General features: G+C 34.1%; 1 protein-coding gene across 3 annotated transcripts in view; it reads left to right on the top strand.

Moving 5' to 3' along the window:
• The window catches only part of LOC129311297 (protein SUPPRESSOR OF QUENCHING 1, chloroplastic), a 40,586-nt gene that overhangs the window by 3,217 nt on the left and 20,391 nt on the right, over positions 1 to 16,978 (top strand). For all 3 annotated transcript variants that reach the window (XM_054953531.1, XM_054953522.1, XM_054953515.1), the window contains exons 5-20: positions 22 to 121; positions 623 to 681; positions 812 to 936; positions 1,246 to 1,378; positions 1,945 to 2,032; positions 3,580 to 3,655; positions 4,035 to 4,095; positions 5,297 to 5,372; positions 5,452 to 5,562; positions 9,738 to 9,833; positions 10,475 to 10,597; positions 11,282 to 11,479; positions 11,595 to 11,699; positions 11,869 to 11,933; positions 15,789 to 15,882; positions 16,358 to 16,515. In XM_054953531.1, the coding sequence (XP_054809506.1) occupies positions 22 to 121; positions 623 to 681; positions 812 to 936; positions 1,246 to 1,378; positions 1,945 to 2,032; positions 3,580 to 3,655; positions 4,035 to 4,095; positions 5,297 to 5,372; positions 5,452 to 5,562; positions 9,738 to 9,833; positions 10,475 to 10,597; positions 11,282 to 11,479; positions 11,595 to 11,699; positions 11,869 to 11,933; positions 15,789 to 15,882; positions 16,358 to 16,515 (1,668 nt within the window). The remainder of the gene's footprint in view (positions 1 to 21; positions 122 to 622; positions 682 to 811; positions 937 to 1,245; positions 1,379 to 1,944; positions 2,033 to 3,579; positions 3,656 to 4,034; positions 4,096 to 5,296; positions 5,373 to 5,451; positions 5,563 to 9,737; positions 9,834 to 10,474; positions 10,598 to 11,281; positions 11,480 to 11,594; positions 11,700 to 11,868; positions 11,934 to 15,788; positions 15,883 to 16,357; positions 16,516 to 16,978) is intronic.

Raw genomic sequence — 16,978 nt, 5'->3', positions numbered from 1 at the left:
CCTGTGTTTTCCCCCTATCAGGTTTGATGCTATCGTGTCTGCAGATGCTTTTGAGAATTTGAAACCTGCTCCTGATATTTTTTTGGCTGCATCAAGAACATTGAATGTGCCGCCTGGTGAGGTAAACAAATAGAATATGCTTGTTGGAGGTGCAAATTGCAAGTGCTGTCTATTTTTCTTTGTTTTTTTTTTGCGGGGTTGACTTAAAAGGTGGCTGTGTGTGTTAGTTATTAGGATGATAGAAATATGTAGCCACAAGCATAAGTCAAGAAAAATATTCATAAGTCAAGACTGTTTGTTGCTTTATAATGATGATAAATTTCTTAAATTTTCTCAACTAACTAGAAATTTTCTTCTTGACTTTCTTTCTCACTAAATTAAAATTTCATTTGAAGTTTTGAATGTTGGAATTGTGAGCTAGATTTAGTGAGCTACAGGTATATTATGATTTTTGCTGGCTTAGTTCCAAAAGTATTGAATATTTGCTTTTGTGGGATTTGATGTTAAATTTGCTATCACTTACTATCAAGTTTAATATCCTTGTGTGAACTGCAGAAGTTATTTTTTTCCCTAGTTAACATTGACATTTTGCAAAAATTAATGTTCTTCAACCTGTTGCCAGTGTCTTGTTATAGAAGATGCATTGGCTGGAGTGCAGGCTGCCAAAGCTGCACAGATGAGGTATTTTGAGTGTCGACATAAAGTTTCTTACATAAGCTAAAATCTCTTTGGGACAAAAATCAGTGTATGTTTATGCATCAAAGAGTATAAATATGAAACTACTATGTAGTCAATTTCTTGTTGTTTGCAGATGCATAGCAGTCAGGACCACACTATCTGATGAGGCATTAGGATCTGCTGGCCCAGCACTTATCCGTGATGATATAGGAAATGTTTCACTTGATGATATTCTTAGTGGTGGCTCTGTTGGCCATAGTATGTAGTTTTGAGAGTTTTCTGTAATTCTCATGTTTTATCTATCACCTATGGTGTAAAATGGTACAGCTCCATTTGTCAAATGATTAAATAACAGAGTACTGGATACTCTTTGTATCACAATGCCCTCTCAACTATTGTGAAGTGCATGCTTTGTCAATGGGAAAAATGCTTAAAAATATCATATTGCTTGTTTTTATCAAATTAATCTTTTTAGTAAAGGAAGTAATTTTGCAGTCAATTGTTAGGATAATGCTCAGACGGTTGATTCCATTTTGCGTAAGGTCTTATCTAGACATGCCATTGCAGATAAGAGGATGCAGGGGCAACAATCTTTTAATAATTCCGCACAAACTTCATCTGCAATGCTTGCTGGAAATTCAGATGACAGACTTAGCAAGACTGAAAGTGGTGCCAATGGGGAGATTTTCCCTACTAAATGGTAAGCCATATTTTTTTTTTAAATTCTATTCACTTGTTATGTTTTAGTTTTCTTTTCTTTTCTTTTTTTCCCCGATCCTCTTGTGATCTTACTTTCTTTATTGATCTTTCGGTCACAATTTTAATTGAAGGTCTCACAGCATAATTTGGTTCATATGGCCTCTGGATATAAGATTTTTCATAGTTGATCCTGATTTTATAGCCCCTTTCATGTAGGGATTGGTCTCATCATCACCAACCCTTCTCTCTTTGAAAGAATAAATAAATGAAAAGATGATGCATTCATCAAGGTCAGTTTATGAAAAACAAAATTCCCTAAACAATAGTATAATTGGGTGCTCTCAAGTCTGATCTTTTAGACTTTAGCCAAAGCCTTCCTGTATGTCTTAATTCAAAATCAAAATGATCATATTATATAACAAGTACCTAGGGAATAATTCCTATTAAATGTGTTTTCTAGGAATGATGAATAGTGTTGGTCTCATTTATGTCATTTTATAGGATGAGAATATATGGAGTTTCTATTGGTTACTATCACATGAGGCTGCGGAAGTAATTTTTGGACAGGTTGCAGGGTTCTCGACGAGATGTACTAAGATTTGGAAGCCTTGGTATTGCTGTCTCTTGCCTCATCTTCACTGTAAATAACTGGAAGGTATGATTATATGATCCAAGATAGGTCGAGAGAAATAAGAAAAATAAATCTTTATTAAAATATAAAATTAGAATGTAACTTCATATATTAATAAGAGAACATATAACTAATAGAAAAAAATAGGAAGAGCATTTCTATCAAGATAACATAGAACAATAATTTTGCTTTATACTTCTCTCAATAGCCACGTTTAGGGAATCAAAAGATTCAAAAGTCTATTTTATTCATAATATGCCAACTTTTGAGTTGCTAAGCATATTTATAATGATAAATTCAAATTAAAATAATTGAATATTTGAATAAAATCTAAATAACTAAATACTTAAATAAAATCTTAGTAATTAGATACAACAACAACAGCAGCAACAAACCTTATCCCATTAGGTAGGGTCGGCTACATGAATTATATGACACCATTGTGCTCTATCATTTATTAAGTTTTTAGAAATATTGTTAAGTAAAAGGTTTCGCTTAACAATTTCAAAAAGTATTCTCTTTGGCTTTCCTCTACCCTTCTTGATAGGATTCAAAGTATTTGTTCCATTTTCCTCATAGGTGCCTTCTATGGTCTTCTTTATACATGTCCAAACCACCTCAAATGATTTTCTACCATTTTTCCTTCAATAAGTGTGACGCCTACTTTTTCCCGTATTCGCTCATTTTAGATTTTGTCTTTACATATATATCAGTAAATCCATATCAATATTTTCATCTCTGCTAATATCTGGATAAATATCTAAATAAAATCTAAATAACATTATTAACTAGAAAATATATGAAATAACGTAAAATAACACTATTATATCTCTAACTTCTCAAGTTATCCATTATCTCATGATAATCGGTACTCTATCAATACGCCCCTTGAAAATTTGCTTTGTCCTCAAGGCGAAACACAAAAAATTGCTCTTTTGGTCGTAGAAAGGTATGTGGATAAAATCTAAATAACTAGATATTTGGATAAATATTTAAATAAAATCTAAATAACATTATTAAATAGAAAATATTTAAAATAACATAAAATAATATTTAGAGCATGTTTGAAACTGTTTTTGTTTCATTGTTATGAGAATTGGTGTTTTGTAGAACATGTTTTGAAAACAAAATAAAATGAAAATATATGTTTTTCTCATTCTCTCTTATTCTTTAGAACAATAATCTCAGAACACTTAAAAGATGTTTTCATTTTTCTATTCTTTAGAACAATGTTATTTTATTTTTGTTCTCTAAAACACTCTTTGAAAACATGTTACCAAACAGGTTTTTTTTTTCGTTCTGTTCTTAGAATAGATTATTAAACAGGCTCTTATTCCTAACATATCTTTAACTTATCAAATTATCCATTATCTTACCATATTTAGTACTCTATTAATACTTTCCCCTTGAAAATTTGCCTTGTCCTTAAGGCGAAACACACAAAATTGCTCTTTTGGTCATAGAAAGCTATGTGAACTCCAAATTCATGCATGGTGGGAAAAAGAGACAGCGATAATTTTTTTCTGAGGGTGATAGGCAATTTCATTGTATAGAATTACTGGTTTTTGCAGGCAATGCAGTATGCTTCCCCCAAATCTATTTGGAATCTGTTGTTTGGTGTAAGCCAACCATCTTTGGAGCAAGAAGGTAATCATATGCTGCAAAAGAATTATCTATGCACTGTACATTTTCTCTTTTTACCATTTTCTTAATTTTGCCTGTGTATGGTTGTATTTATATTTTTGGGATGTCAAAGAACTATAATCTTAAGATGCTAGGCAATTGCTGAAGAGCATCTTGTCTCTAAGTTGTAAGTTCTAAATAATATAATGGAAGCTTTCTCTGGCCAATCTAGAAACTTAAGCTGTTAAGTAGGGGTTTTGAAACTTACAGATTAACAATAAGTATAATATCATTTTCACCAGTAATGGCTTTTATAATGCCTCTCTTTTTCTTTTTCTTGCTGCTTTTGGGTCAGACTAAAAGATGAAGTCAGCATCATGATTTTACCCCCTTTTTTGTTTAGGCAAAACAAGATCTGATAGGATCCAGCAATTTATGAACCACATTGCTGATCTGGAAGGCAGGCAAGTAGTGATTTATTGATTTGTTACCAATATAATTCTAATGATTATCACCCTATAGTCACATTTTGTTATTTAATTTTTCATATAAAAATGTTAGCCAAAAAGTAATGGCATCCCTGGTTTATTTTTTTATTATACTTTCTATTTTTGAAGAGGGGGATGTAGGTTAGCTTTGAAATTAGGTGCTTGTTACCCTCTAAGGGTGTGTTTGGTTGGAGGGTTTTGGAAGGGAAGGGAGCCCTATTTGGTTAAGAAATTTTGGAGGGGCCCTCCCCTCATATCGCTCTCCTCCATATTGGGGATTTTTGGAATTTGGAGGGGAGCTAATTTTTTTGACTATTTTGTCCTTATCTATTTTTTAATATTCTAAGCATACCCATAGCTTAAAAAAAAAAAAACTGCTCCTTCATATTAGATTGTGCTTCACTCTTAGACTTTGATTGACCTCATTGGATTTTTTTAAAAAAATTACAATTCATCATATTTTATTATATATATAAAGAAGTTATTTATTTTTTATAAAAAAATATTATCATTATAATTATTGGTTTACTTTTTTATTCATATATTGACAATATGATAGGATGAGAGGGAATTTTTAAAAAATCATGCAATTAAATTGAGGTGTAAAATTATTTTCTACAAGGAACAATTAAAAAATTTTTAAACTAATATATAAAGATATAATAGTAAATTAGTTATTACTTTCCCTCCCTCTGTAAACCAAATAAAGGATCATTAAAAACCTTTCTCCTCCCTTCCCCTCTAGCAAAACCAAAGAAGGTAATATTAAAACCCTCCCCTCCCCTTCCCTTAAAGCAAACACACCCTAAGTGTGGGTGGTGGCTTATAGGCAAGAAACTTTCTTTGTTATTACCGCGTGATAATCTATTTCTTTTCTATGTCTGAGGGTATGAGGGAGTGCTCAGATTCTTCTGTGATTTGTCTATATTTGATTTGCTGAGTATGACTCCCCTTTGGTTTTGCCAGAACCTTTTTTTTTTAAATGATTTTTTTGTATCAAACTTTGACAGTCCCCACATATAGCGGGACCCAAACCCCATTCATAGCAGGAGCTCCGTGCACCATGTCCCCCTATATCAAACTTGACAGCAGAAAGAAACTACTAGGTGCCTGTTAATATAGAGGAAGTTTACAGTGTTTTTATGATATTATAATTTGTTTCTTTTTACTGTTGAAGGAGAAATGCGCAGATTGTTCCAGAATTTCCACCTAAACTTGATTGGCTGAATACATCCCCCCTTCAGTTTGGCAGGGTACTCTCTAGTTAACTTCAATTATAATCTCATAAGAATGACATCTGTACCTATTGAATGCGATTACTTCTTTTGGCAGGATCTGAGAGGCAAAGTGGTTCTGCTGGATTTCTGGACTTATTGTTGTATCAATTGCATGCATGTGTTGCCAGATCTGGATTTTTTGGAAAAGAAATACAAAAATATGCCGGTAAATTCTTGTCATTAGTTTCAAATATCATGATAAAACATCTGTTATGAAACTTTTCTTGATATAGTGCCTTCGCTATGTCAAAAGTTGTCCTACTATTTAAATATTCTTTTGTGAGGATCATGATTTTTAGATTTGTTGTTTGCAAGTGATATTCTTTCCCCAAGTCATTTCATAGGACATCCTTTATTTGGTATTGATGCAGATGCTTGTCTTGGTTGGTATTTGCTGAACATTGACGAACATGTTATTTCATAATTAAAACACGCTCAACATTGTTATATGCAGAGAAAATAAGAGATAAATGGCTTCTATAATCTGTTTAGTGAAGTTATGCTTCTTTTAATTGCTCAATGGCTATCCTTGACGCTGCAGCTTTTTTTTATGTGCAAAAATGCAGCCTCCATTGGAAACACCAATCTACATTGGAAGTTTACTCAAATACCTCTTGATGCCTATAGAAACCTACAAACCTGCCATGAATTTTCTTTATCTGACAAATTTTCCATGGTCAAGGGAGCTTTGCACAACTTTTTACTTATGTAGAGGAGGTGATAAGATTCCCTTAAAGATTTATTTGAGAAGGAAGCGACAGAAGATAAATTAAATTAAATTTTATTATTTTGTTTAAATTTGAATATTTATTTAGGAGATTTCATTTAGATATTTAGTTTTTATCCAGATTTATATTTTATTTAGGTTTGGATTTTATTTAATCTCATTCATTTCGGTATTATTTAGATTTAGTTTTTATTATCTAGTTATCTAGATTTCATTTGTATTTGTCTTTATAAATATGACTAGCAACTCAAAAGCTAACATATCATTATTAATAAAATAATTCTTAAAACTCTTTGGATATTCTCCTAAGCGTGGCTATTGAGAAAAATATAGAACGAGATTCTTATTCTATATTATCTTAATAGAATTGTTCTTCTTGTTTCCTTTTATTATTTGGAGCGTTCTAACAATTTGGCATCAGAGCCATGGTTACCACACGTACCGGTCAAGAACCAATCCTTCTGATTACTCATCCAATAACCCCCCGGAAAATCAAAACCTACTCGTATTAGACTATTTAGCTACCATCACATTAAAACTTGAGACTCTTGATTTGCTAAAAGAAAAGGTAGATGCCCTTGAAGCATCTACATTCACCAAAAGCAAGATAGCAAGGGAGACCCATTGTAGGCAATATTGTGAAGAAAGTGAAGATGAGCAAGAATACCGAAGATGCAACAGGCCTCATCACACCAAAATTGAATTTCCAAGATTCAGTAGAGGTGATCCACAAGGATGGTTCTTAAAGGTAGAAAAATATTTTAAGTATTATGACACACCTGAAGAAGATGAGGTAGATACGGCATTGATGTATCTAGAAGGGGACGCACTTGATTTGTTCGCTTGGGTCAACCATGAGCGGACTCTTCATTACTGGGATGAACTTGTGACAGCCTTCCAAGAAAATTTTAGACCTCCCGAATACCAAAATCTTGATGAATTTCTGTGTAGCATTGACCAAGAGGGATCTGTACAAGAGTATCGCGTTGAGTTTTCCAAACATTTTGCCCGAGTGAAAAATTGGCTAGAACACTATTTACCAAGCATCTTCCTCACGGCTTGCAAGAAGATTTGTGATCAGATGTATGTATCTATAAGCCTTGATCTGTCTACAAAGCAGTAAGCCTTGCCCTAAAATTTGAAACCAAGATGTGTGTGAGTAAGCCCAGATCCAATCAATTCCAAAACCAAAACCAGTTTCCTTACTCTATATCCTCAGTCGCATGAGACTAAAAGAGACCCTCTGATTCATTCACAGCTAACCGGTACTTGAGTGCATCACTCGAAGCCTCCAGAATCCTAGCATCTTCATCTTCCTTGGCCAGAATAGCAAGCTTGATGACTTCTAAAGTCTCCTTTGTGAATATCGAGCAACAATGCAAGAGAGATAAGGGGCTCTGTTTTCGTTATGGGGAGACGTTTTGGCTAGGTCATCGCTGCAGCAGCTCGTTTTCACTACTAGAGATCACTGATGAAGGCGAGGAACTCATTCCTCCTCTTTAAGACACAGGCATCAAAGAAACAAAACCAGAAAATGCAGAAATATCCCTGAATACAATCTTAGGTTGCAACATGGGCTCCACCATGAAACTAAGGGGTATATTAGGCATATGTAAGGTAATGTTATTAATGGATAGTGGCTCTTTGCATAATTTTATCTTAGATGCATTGGTGCAAGATCTCTTACTACCGACATAGTCTATGTCTTCCTTTAGGGTTTAGATAAGATTCCCTTAAAGATTTATTCAAGAAGGAAGTGATAGAAAATAAATTGAATTGAATTTTATTATTTTGTTTAAATTCGAATATTTATTTAGGAGATTTCATTTAGATATTTAGTTTTTATCTGGGTTTAGATTTTATTTAGATGTTATTTAGGTTTAGATTTTATTTAATCTCATTTATTCCGATCTTATGTAGATTTAGTTTTTATTATCTAGTTATCTATATTTTATTTGTATTTGCCTTTATAAATATGACAAACAACTTAGAAGCTAGCATATCTTCATCAATGAAATAGCTTTTACAACCTTTTGGAGATTCTTCTAAGTGTGGCTATTGAGAAAAATATAAAATGAGATTTTTGTTCCATATTATCTTAATAGAATTGTTCTTCCTATTTCCTTTTATTATTTTGAGTGTTCTAACAGGAGGCTTGTGAAAATAGGATGTAAAGAGATATGAAGAATTTTAAAAAGGCATTGTACGTCTAGAAAATAATTTCTTGTATTGCTTTCAAAGCGAAGGTGTATAAGTGTCTTTGCAATGATAGTACTATTACAATGGAGTCCGAGGGCCCCATATAATATGCACCATTATTGGGTCTTCAAATATCATATTTCATTTGGTTTTTCATCCTTTTCTCCCAAACTTCGAATAGATTATATTGAATATTACCTTCAAATTATACCTCAAGTGGAAAAGTTTAGATATTTGGGAGCCATTATTCAAAATGATAGCGAAATCAATGGAGATATTTCACATAGGATTCAAGCTGGGTGGTTTAATTGGAGAAAAGCTAAAGGAGTTATTTGCGACCGTAAGGTGCCTAATAAACTTAAAAGGAAAGTTTTATCGCACTGCTATCAAACCAGCAATGTTATATAGTAGTGAATACTGGGTTCTAACGGGACAGCAAGAGCATAAAGTTGGAATAGCAGAGATGAGAATGTTACGATGGATGTGCGGACATACACGTAAAGATAAAATTCGAAATGAGCACATACGCGAAAAAGTGAGGGTAGCACCTATTGAGGATAAAATGGTAGAAAATCGGTTGAGATGGTTTGGGCATGTACAAAGGAGACCAAGGGAGGCACCAGTGAGAAGAGTGGAACATATAACTTTGAGTCCGATTAAGAGGGGTAGAGGAAGGCCTAAGAGAACACTCTTAGAAGTTGTTGAACGCGATCTCTTAATTAATAATATTCCTAAAAGCTTAATAAATGGTAGAGCACAATGGCGTCTTGCAATTCATGTAGCTGACCCCACCTAGTGGGATAAAGGCTTGTTGTTGTTGTATTACCTTCAAATAGAGATTCAACAGTGCAACAACTAAGTTTTCCTTGTTATATGGCATTATATTGAATATTATCTCTTCTGCCCTCTCTTTCTTTATTCTTTTGGCTGGTAAACTTTCCTCATATCTGAAACACCAATTCCTTTAAACCTCAAACCAAATGTCCACTGACCCAGAATGCCTATTGCTTTCCAAAAGCTGTCGGAAAATGGCACAGTAATTCTCTACACAATTGTCTGCTCTGCACCTGTCCATCTATGCTTCCTAAAGTAAAATCTCTTAATTCTGGACCCATCATTTCTCTACATAGGAAAATCAAGGTATTGTGGAGTGTTTCACACTTTTCATTTGTGCTAGTGCACTGGATTAGGTATTTTATCCTTCAGTGTTTTAATTCAGGAAAAAAAGATGTCAAAATATTGTTGTCATTCATGCCTCCATTTATGCACGATCTCTTCTTTTTCTCGATGACATACCCGTTTGTGCAATATTCTTCTGTATCAATAACAAGTTCTGTTTCTAATTAATCTTTTTGCAACAAAATACTAACAGCACCTGATATCGGTTATCTGATGTTTGCCTTTTGTTGGTCCAGTTCATTGTTGTGGGTGTCCATTCTGCAAAGTTTGATAATGAGAAAGATTCTGAAGCCATTCGCAGTGCAGTGCTCCGTTATGATATCACTCACCCAGTAAGTCCAAAGTGGAAATTCATATTTTGAGGTGTTTCGCTGGAAAATATGGTAGTTTGCCTTTTGGGCTAATTTGGAAACTTTTTGCTTATTTGTCTTACGAAGAATTGTATCTGGAGCTTTCATTATTTGATCCAGTGCTTCACATTGGGCAACCTGTGCAATAGTTTAATAAGCTAGAGGAAATTTTTTGATTGTGTGTTAGTTTGGTTTCTTGTTATTGTAGATAACTTTGTCTTGTGTCATTTAGTTCCTGCAACATATTCTTTTAAAATTTGACCTACACCAGCTACACAATAAGTTCACTAACAGTATGATTTAAATTTGAAAATCTATTGTAAATTAACTTAGCTGCTTTGGAAGAATTACAATTTGGCATGTGGGCTACATGCAGGCAGTTCCATATTTCCGTTAATGATTGAATCATGTTAACTGATACTTATAAATCATAGAATTGGTTGAAACAATTTGGCCAGACACTATTGGATGAACAGTATACTTAAAGTAACCTAATCAAACTGGTTTTACTTCTATTATGAATTGATCAAATCAATTTATACGCCTCATCCCTTGAGGCTGTCATCTCATGCCACTTGCTTAACAAGGCCTTTTCTCTTTGATCTCATTTATTTCCAATGCAGGTTGTCAATGATGGAGATATGTATCTTTGGCGGAAGCTGGGCATAAGTTCATGGCCAACATTTGCTGTCATTGGGCCTAATTGTAATCTGCTCGCACAAATTTCAGGAGAAGGTCACAAGAAGGTATTGGTGAAGAGTGTCATTTTCAACTATGTTAGACTCCTGTTAATGGTCATGCTCTAGCCATGGCTCAAATTGATGTAGTTGTTGCCTTTGGGCCAGGATTTTCTTATCCAACTAGAGTGGATTGCCAAAGAGATAAAGGGAACATGAGCCTTGTGTTTTCTGGTTAAATAAAGCCTGATCAAGCGCCTATAATTTATCCTTTTGTTGCTGATTCTTCCTGTGGTATACTGCATATAGTGTTATTCTTATTTGCATAGGTGATAAGATCAAACTATTTTATTTTAGTTTGATGTCATTTTGGGGAACTTATTTTTGCCTTCTGCTTAACATGTATTGTTACAACATTGCAATGATAATATAATTATTATATCTACTCTTTAATAAATAATTATTATTATATGGAAAAGAACTTAAAAAGCAGTTCCTTATAATTATGACAAATGAATGCTTTTCCAGTGATAGCATTACAGGTGTATGATTATTGTAGATAACTATGTGGTCAACCAATTAGACCATACGCCTATCACGTTATTACAGGAACCAATATAACTTGTCATGTTCCAGTGAGGATTCTTATCAGTAATGATATGAAGAACTGCATATCAAGTCCAGTCCTTATTATATCTATTGTCTTACTTTCCGTGTTTACAGAAGAGTAGCCTTATTTCTTGTGGTGGATAGGATCTTGATGATTTTGTGGAGGCAGCTCTTCTGTTTTATGGAAAACAGAACATGTTAGACAATACACCACTTACATTGAATTTGGAGAAAGATAACGATCCTCGCCTGGCAACATCTCCATTGAAGTTTCCAGGAAAGCTAGCAATTGATGTCCTCAATGACAGACTTTTCATTTCAGACAGCAACCATAACCGCATAGTGAGTTCCCCACTCCTTCTCTCTCTCTCTCTCTCTCTCATAATTTCTCATGGAAGTAAGCTGTATTTCCTCACTAGAATCACTATCAAGCTGCCTGACCATGCTTGGAAATTAGGTGGTGACAGACCTAGATGGGAATTTTATTGTGCAAATTGGGAGCAGTGGGGAGGAGGGTTTCCAGGATGGTTCATTTGATGATGCCACCTTTAACCGCCCTCAGGTATGAATTGGAGAATAAAGGAAAAAGGAAAAAAAGAGTACAGTATAATCAAGCTTGTAATTGATCTAATTCTTAACTTACTGTGACAAGTCTTTTATATGCAGGTTTCTGTTGCTTAGTTTGATCCATGTTTAACGCTTCATGTTTTTTGTGGTTATTCTTTTCCTAGGGTGTTGCTTATAATGCAAAGCAAAATATCCTTTATGTTGCTGACACTGAAAACCATGCTTTGAGGTACATCAGTACATAACATGTCTAGAAGTTTTCTTTTTCTTTCTTGTTACTGACTTAAATGATTCTATCTTCAGGTTTTAAGACAGCTAAAAGAAACTTATACGTTTCATGTTCAATATGACTGGCTTGCTATCATAATGTTTCTGAATGATGAATGTGAACTTATAGAATCAGTTGGCAAGCCGGCATTTGTATGCTTATGTATCTTGAAATTACCAATTAGCCACATGAAAAATTTTGCTTGAATTGATAAGACCATAAGATTGGTAGAGTAATGGTCTATAATATATATATATATATATAAGCTTTAGGGCCTTCTAGTTATTAGTTCCAAAACAAGATATATATGCACGTGTATGCTTGTGTGTATTAATAAAAGGAAAAACATAACTATTAGTTTCTATAGTTTTATTGTATTTTGTTAATGGTCGTTATACTTTTTTTCATTGTTCCAATTCCTTATAGTTTTTTCCATCTATCATGTTAATCCCTCTATTTTTAAATTTGCCTAAGGGGGTAATGATGCAGCACAAATGGTGTTAAATTAGGGCATTTGATGCATAAAGTAAAAGGCTTGACCCACAATAACCGAAAATCACTTTTCAATATTGACAAGTGCTGTTGCTAGAATAGTCTTAAACGTTTAAAAGGGCTTGAATTAGCAATCGTCCTTTTTTTTTTAACCTTTTGCTAATTCAAATTGCCAACTCATTGTGTTTTAAATGTGTTAGCATCCTTATTAATGTTGTTAGTTAAACATGAGATAATTTAACTTTGTTATTAGTGCCACATCATTGTCCCATTGAGCATATTTAAAAGTAGAGAGATTAACATTGTAAAGAGAAAAACTAGAGGGATTTGAAACATAAAAAAAAGAACAGGGATAAATAATAAAACATGATAAAACTATAGAGATCAATAGCTATGTTTTTCCTTAATAAAATAACTATGAATATAGCACTATAGACATATGTGATTATAAAACTAGAGTACACTTCTGCGAAGCTCACTATGGTGTTGTATTATTTGGAATAGTTCTAGGTTTGTAGTAAATATGGCAGCACTTTAATCACAGTGCCTTATTGGCTGTCAATTCGTAAAAAATAACTAACAACTAAATAACAACTTTTTTATGGTGAAAAAACAACTTTTTTTGAATGAAAACTGATCAATAATCACAAAATAATTACAAACTAAGTAGGTCTATTAGATACCCTTTTTTCATCATCCACCACCTTGACACAATAAGGTGGGGGTTGATCAAAGGTAGTATGACAAACAATCATGAGGAGCTTGGATTGCCAACAAATGGGCACAGGTATTGGCTCCCTTAAAGATGAAATTTAAACAAATGTTCTAATCCTTGAAGAAACAAATTAAAGCTTGATTAATAATCTCTAAAAAAGGATGATAAATAATGTCACTTCAATGATCAAGTTGATCGATTTTGCGTAGTCTGTGTGGATTTAGACATTGCAAAAGTGCCTCTCCCAACATAATTTGAGGCCAAGGATGATACCACTCCAGAAATAGTAGGAGGGCAATCACCTATATTCGTATTAAAATCACATACCCAGTCAGCATTAAAATCACATACCCAGTCAGCATTATAATCTTTGACTACACCTCCACACTTACTGACACCATCATTGTAGGGGCCATCAACATCAAGACACATAACATTGTAAGTAGGCCTTACCCAATTTTCACAAAGGTGGTTGGCATGATTTTGTACCATAGAGGACTACTTTAGAATGTGAAGACCAGTACTGCAAGTCCCATACTAGAATTTCCTGCTTCCTCATCTAGAAAGGCTTGCTTGCAATGTGAGCACCATATTTCCCACAATATATATCCAAATAGCACATCGCAAGGAACTTGTTTGGTAACATCTTTACCAATCTCATTCCTTAGATTCCATTTAAGCTAATCTTCTCTGTCTAGACTTTTGAAGGAAGCCCAAAATTGTGGATTGATGAAGCAAATCCATCTCTCTTTTGTATGGGGGCAATCTCTTAATAGATGAAGTGCGTCCTCCTTCCTCCCACACCCTAGAGGGCATAGGTTTGATGTAGCTAATCTTCTTCAAGCATGAAGTTTAGCAATGTGTATCTCGTTTTTTGATAATAACTAGAGCAACACTTTGATTTCCTCAGGGCTTATCCCCTTCCATATTTTGCTACAAGTTGGATCGCCTGATTGTCTTAAACTTGCAAGAAAAGAATAAGCAAGGTAAACACTAAAATTGCCATTGTTAGAATCCTTCCACATAAATTTATCCTATCCTTTCTCAACTCTTAGAATAGGAGTGCAAGCAATGTTGTAAATAACATGACTAGTTAACCAAAGCCCCATTCTTTTCACATCCCAATTACCCTTAATGTCAACAAAATCCACAATCATAGCATTAGCATTAAAGGAAGCATTAATGGCTAAGTGGGCCAAGGGTTTGTCAAAGTCAGACTAAATAACATTCCAGAAACAAGTATTTGTACCATCCTTAACTCTCCTCCCTAAGCCTTGTACAAAGTCATCCCAACAGTTGACTATGCTTTGCCAAGTTAAAGAGGCATTGGCTTTCAACACCTTCCCACAGGGAATCTTCATTATTTAAAATCTTCCAGTAGAGTTTGAAGGCAAAGGCTTTATTTTGCTTAAAGACAAGTCCTTCAAGCCTAAGCCACCATTTTTCATCTCTTTCACCAAATCAATCCATAAAACTAGATGAAGTTTGTGTTTAGCATCTTCATTACCCAATAGAAAACCCCAACAAAGTTTTTCCATCACTGCCAATAGTTTCTTTTAGAGTAGCATAGTCTGCATATAATAACTAGGTAGAGCAGGGACAACGGATTTAATGACAATTAGCTCTACCAGCAATGTTAAAGAAGCCTTTCTTCTAATTAGAAACTGTTTCCTTGCTTTTTCTAAAACGAGGGAAAATAGGCAAGGTAGCTCTCTCATGAATCAATGGGATACCTAACTATTTCCCCAAATTGCCCTTAAGCTCCACCTGAAGCTTCCTACTAAGTTCTAAAGCTCTATTGAAGTGAACATTCCTAAAATAACACATCTTGATTTAAACTATATAAGGACTAGGAAATAATGATAGAATCCCGTAGCTCAGGCCAATGTCTACGAAAAACACCAACTAATAAGGAGGTAGTTAAGGCTAAGAGGGGGGTTATTTTTTTAAGCTAAGAGGGGAGTTATTTTTTTAAAACTACTAAAATTTATTAACTTTATTTTTTAAAAACAATTTATTAAAAATAAATTAAAAATATTGACAAACCACTTGAGTGCGTGTCAAGCCCCTCGTATTGAATGCATGTGTTTTCATAGTCTCTTGCATGTGAGTAGCTGTTCTACATATTGATTTTGGTTCTGGATCCATGTGGTTGCAAAACATGATCATTCCATGTTAGGGAATCTTTGAAGCATGGGCACTTCTATTTTCAAGCTGTAAATGTGCCTGTGCCTCTTTGGTATGCCAAAACAGTATCACCTCCCTTCAGTGACTTGATTTCACCCTAAAGAGCATGATACTAAGACTTATTAACCATGCTAAGGATTCTACTTGAATTTCCTACCAATTTTCTAGAAGGATCCATGGGCTTTTGGGTTTATAAGAAGCTACTGAAGGGAGGTGAAATTGTTTGAGAGAAGAGAAGAGAGAAATGTTGTGGCAAAAGAAGAAAAAGAAAATACAAAGTGAAAATAAATGGGTAAGATTCCTTTACATGGGAAGACCCAAATCTATTAGTGTTAACTACACTCAGTGCATGCCTGCCAATATACTCTGCAATGTGACAATTTCTTAAACTGGGTCTAACAAATCTACTTCTGGTCTTGAAGAGAGATTGATTTTGTTAATGAGAAAGTACGAACTCTTGCTGGAAATGGGACCAAAGGTTCTGACTATACTGGTGGAGGGAAAGGAGCCATTCAGGTAAATGTGGTTGGTAAAATTTTGAGGATAAGCGACATTTACAATGGTTTACAACTAGTTGAAATGCAAATTAGACTCTCTCTGTGTGCCTGTGTGTCTGTGTCTGTGGCTCCTGTTTGAATTCTGTGTGGCACGCATAATCTTAAAGATAAAAACTTCGGTAAAATTCCCTAGGTATTTTCTATCAAGCTTTTCAATAAAATTTTTGAAAGACCAATCATTCGGTGTTAAGCTCTAAAAATTGTCCACATATTATATTTTTATTAGAGAACTTGATAACAAACATCTAAAACCTACACTTTAATTTGTCTTAATTCATGCTTGTTTTGTTTATTTTGGATATCTTGACAATAATTGCTTAAAAAAACAAAACTTAAGTTGCATCCTTAAATAAATAAATGAAGCTTTCATATTTTTTAAATTAATTTTTTCCTCTCTCTCTCTCTCTCTCTCTCTCTCTCTCTCTCTGGTACAGCTCCTCAATTCCCCTTGGGATGTATGCTTTCATCCAGTGGAAGAAAAAATTTATATTGCCATGGCTGGCCAACATCAGATATGGGAGCACAATTTATTAGATGGAATCACAAGAGCATTTAGTGGTGATGGTTATGAGAGGAATTTAAATGGATCAAGGTATGACATCAAACATAGATAGTTAAAATATTTGAGTTGCCCTTACCCCTTGTCCGATTCTGCATACCAACCCAGTTGCTCTGGGTGCTATGATGCCTGAGTACGTTACTTTCTTATAGGCGTTATGATTCATCTTTGTGCTATATTTAATACTATAGTCAATTCTCTTATGATATATATTTTCTGTGTGTCTATTAATATTGTTTCAACCCTTTTAGTATGTGTCTTTTTTGTGTCATCATCAACTAAGTGACTGCATCACAATTAGCTTTTTTTTTTTTTAAGCAAAATGGCTAGCTTAGCTCTTTATAATTTCATACTTTTTTGCCCTTGAATCTGTAATATCACCCAACTATACCACTTGTTCAACCAAAATCATTCATTACCATGGTAATTAAGGATTAAAACATCCAAAGCTTGACCATGGGAAAATAGAAATGTTACTTTGAAATGGGATCCTGAG

This window comes from Prosopis cineraria, unplaced genomic scaffold, assembly GCF_029017545.1.
Source record: "Prosopis cineraria cultivar Desert tree isolate PC_DT_omini unplaced genomic scaffold, ASM2901754v1 PC1, whole genome shotgun sequence".
NCBI lineage: Eukaryota > Viridiplantae > Streptophyta > Magnoliopsida > Fabales > Fabaceae > Prosopis > Prosopis cineraria.
This window is presented reverse-complemented; position numbering and strand designations above follow the sequence as displayed.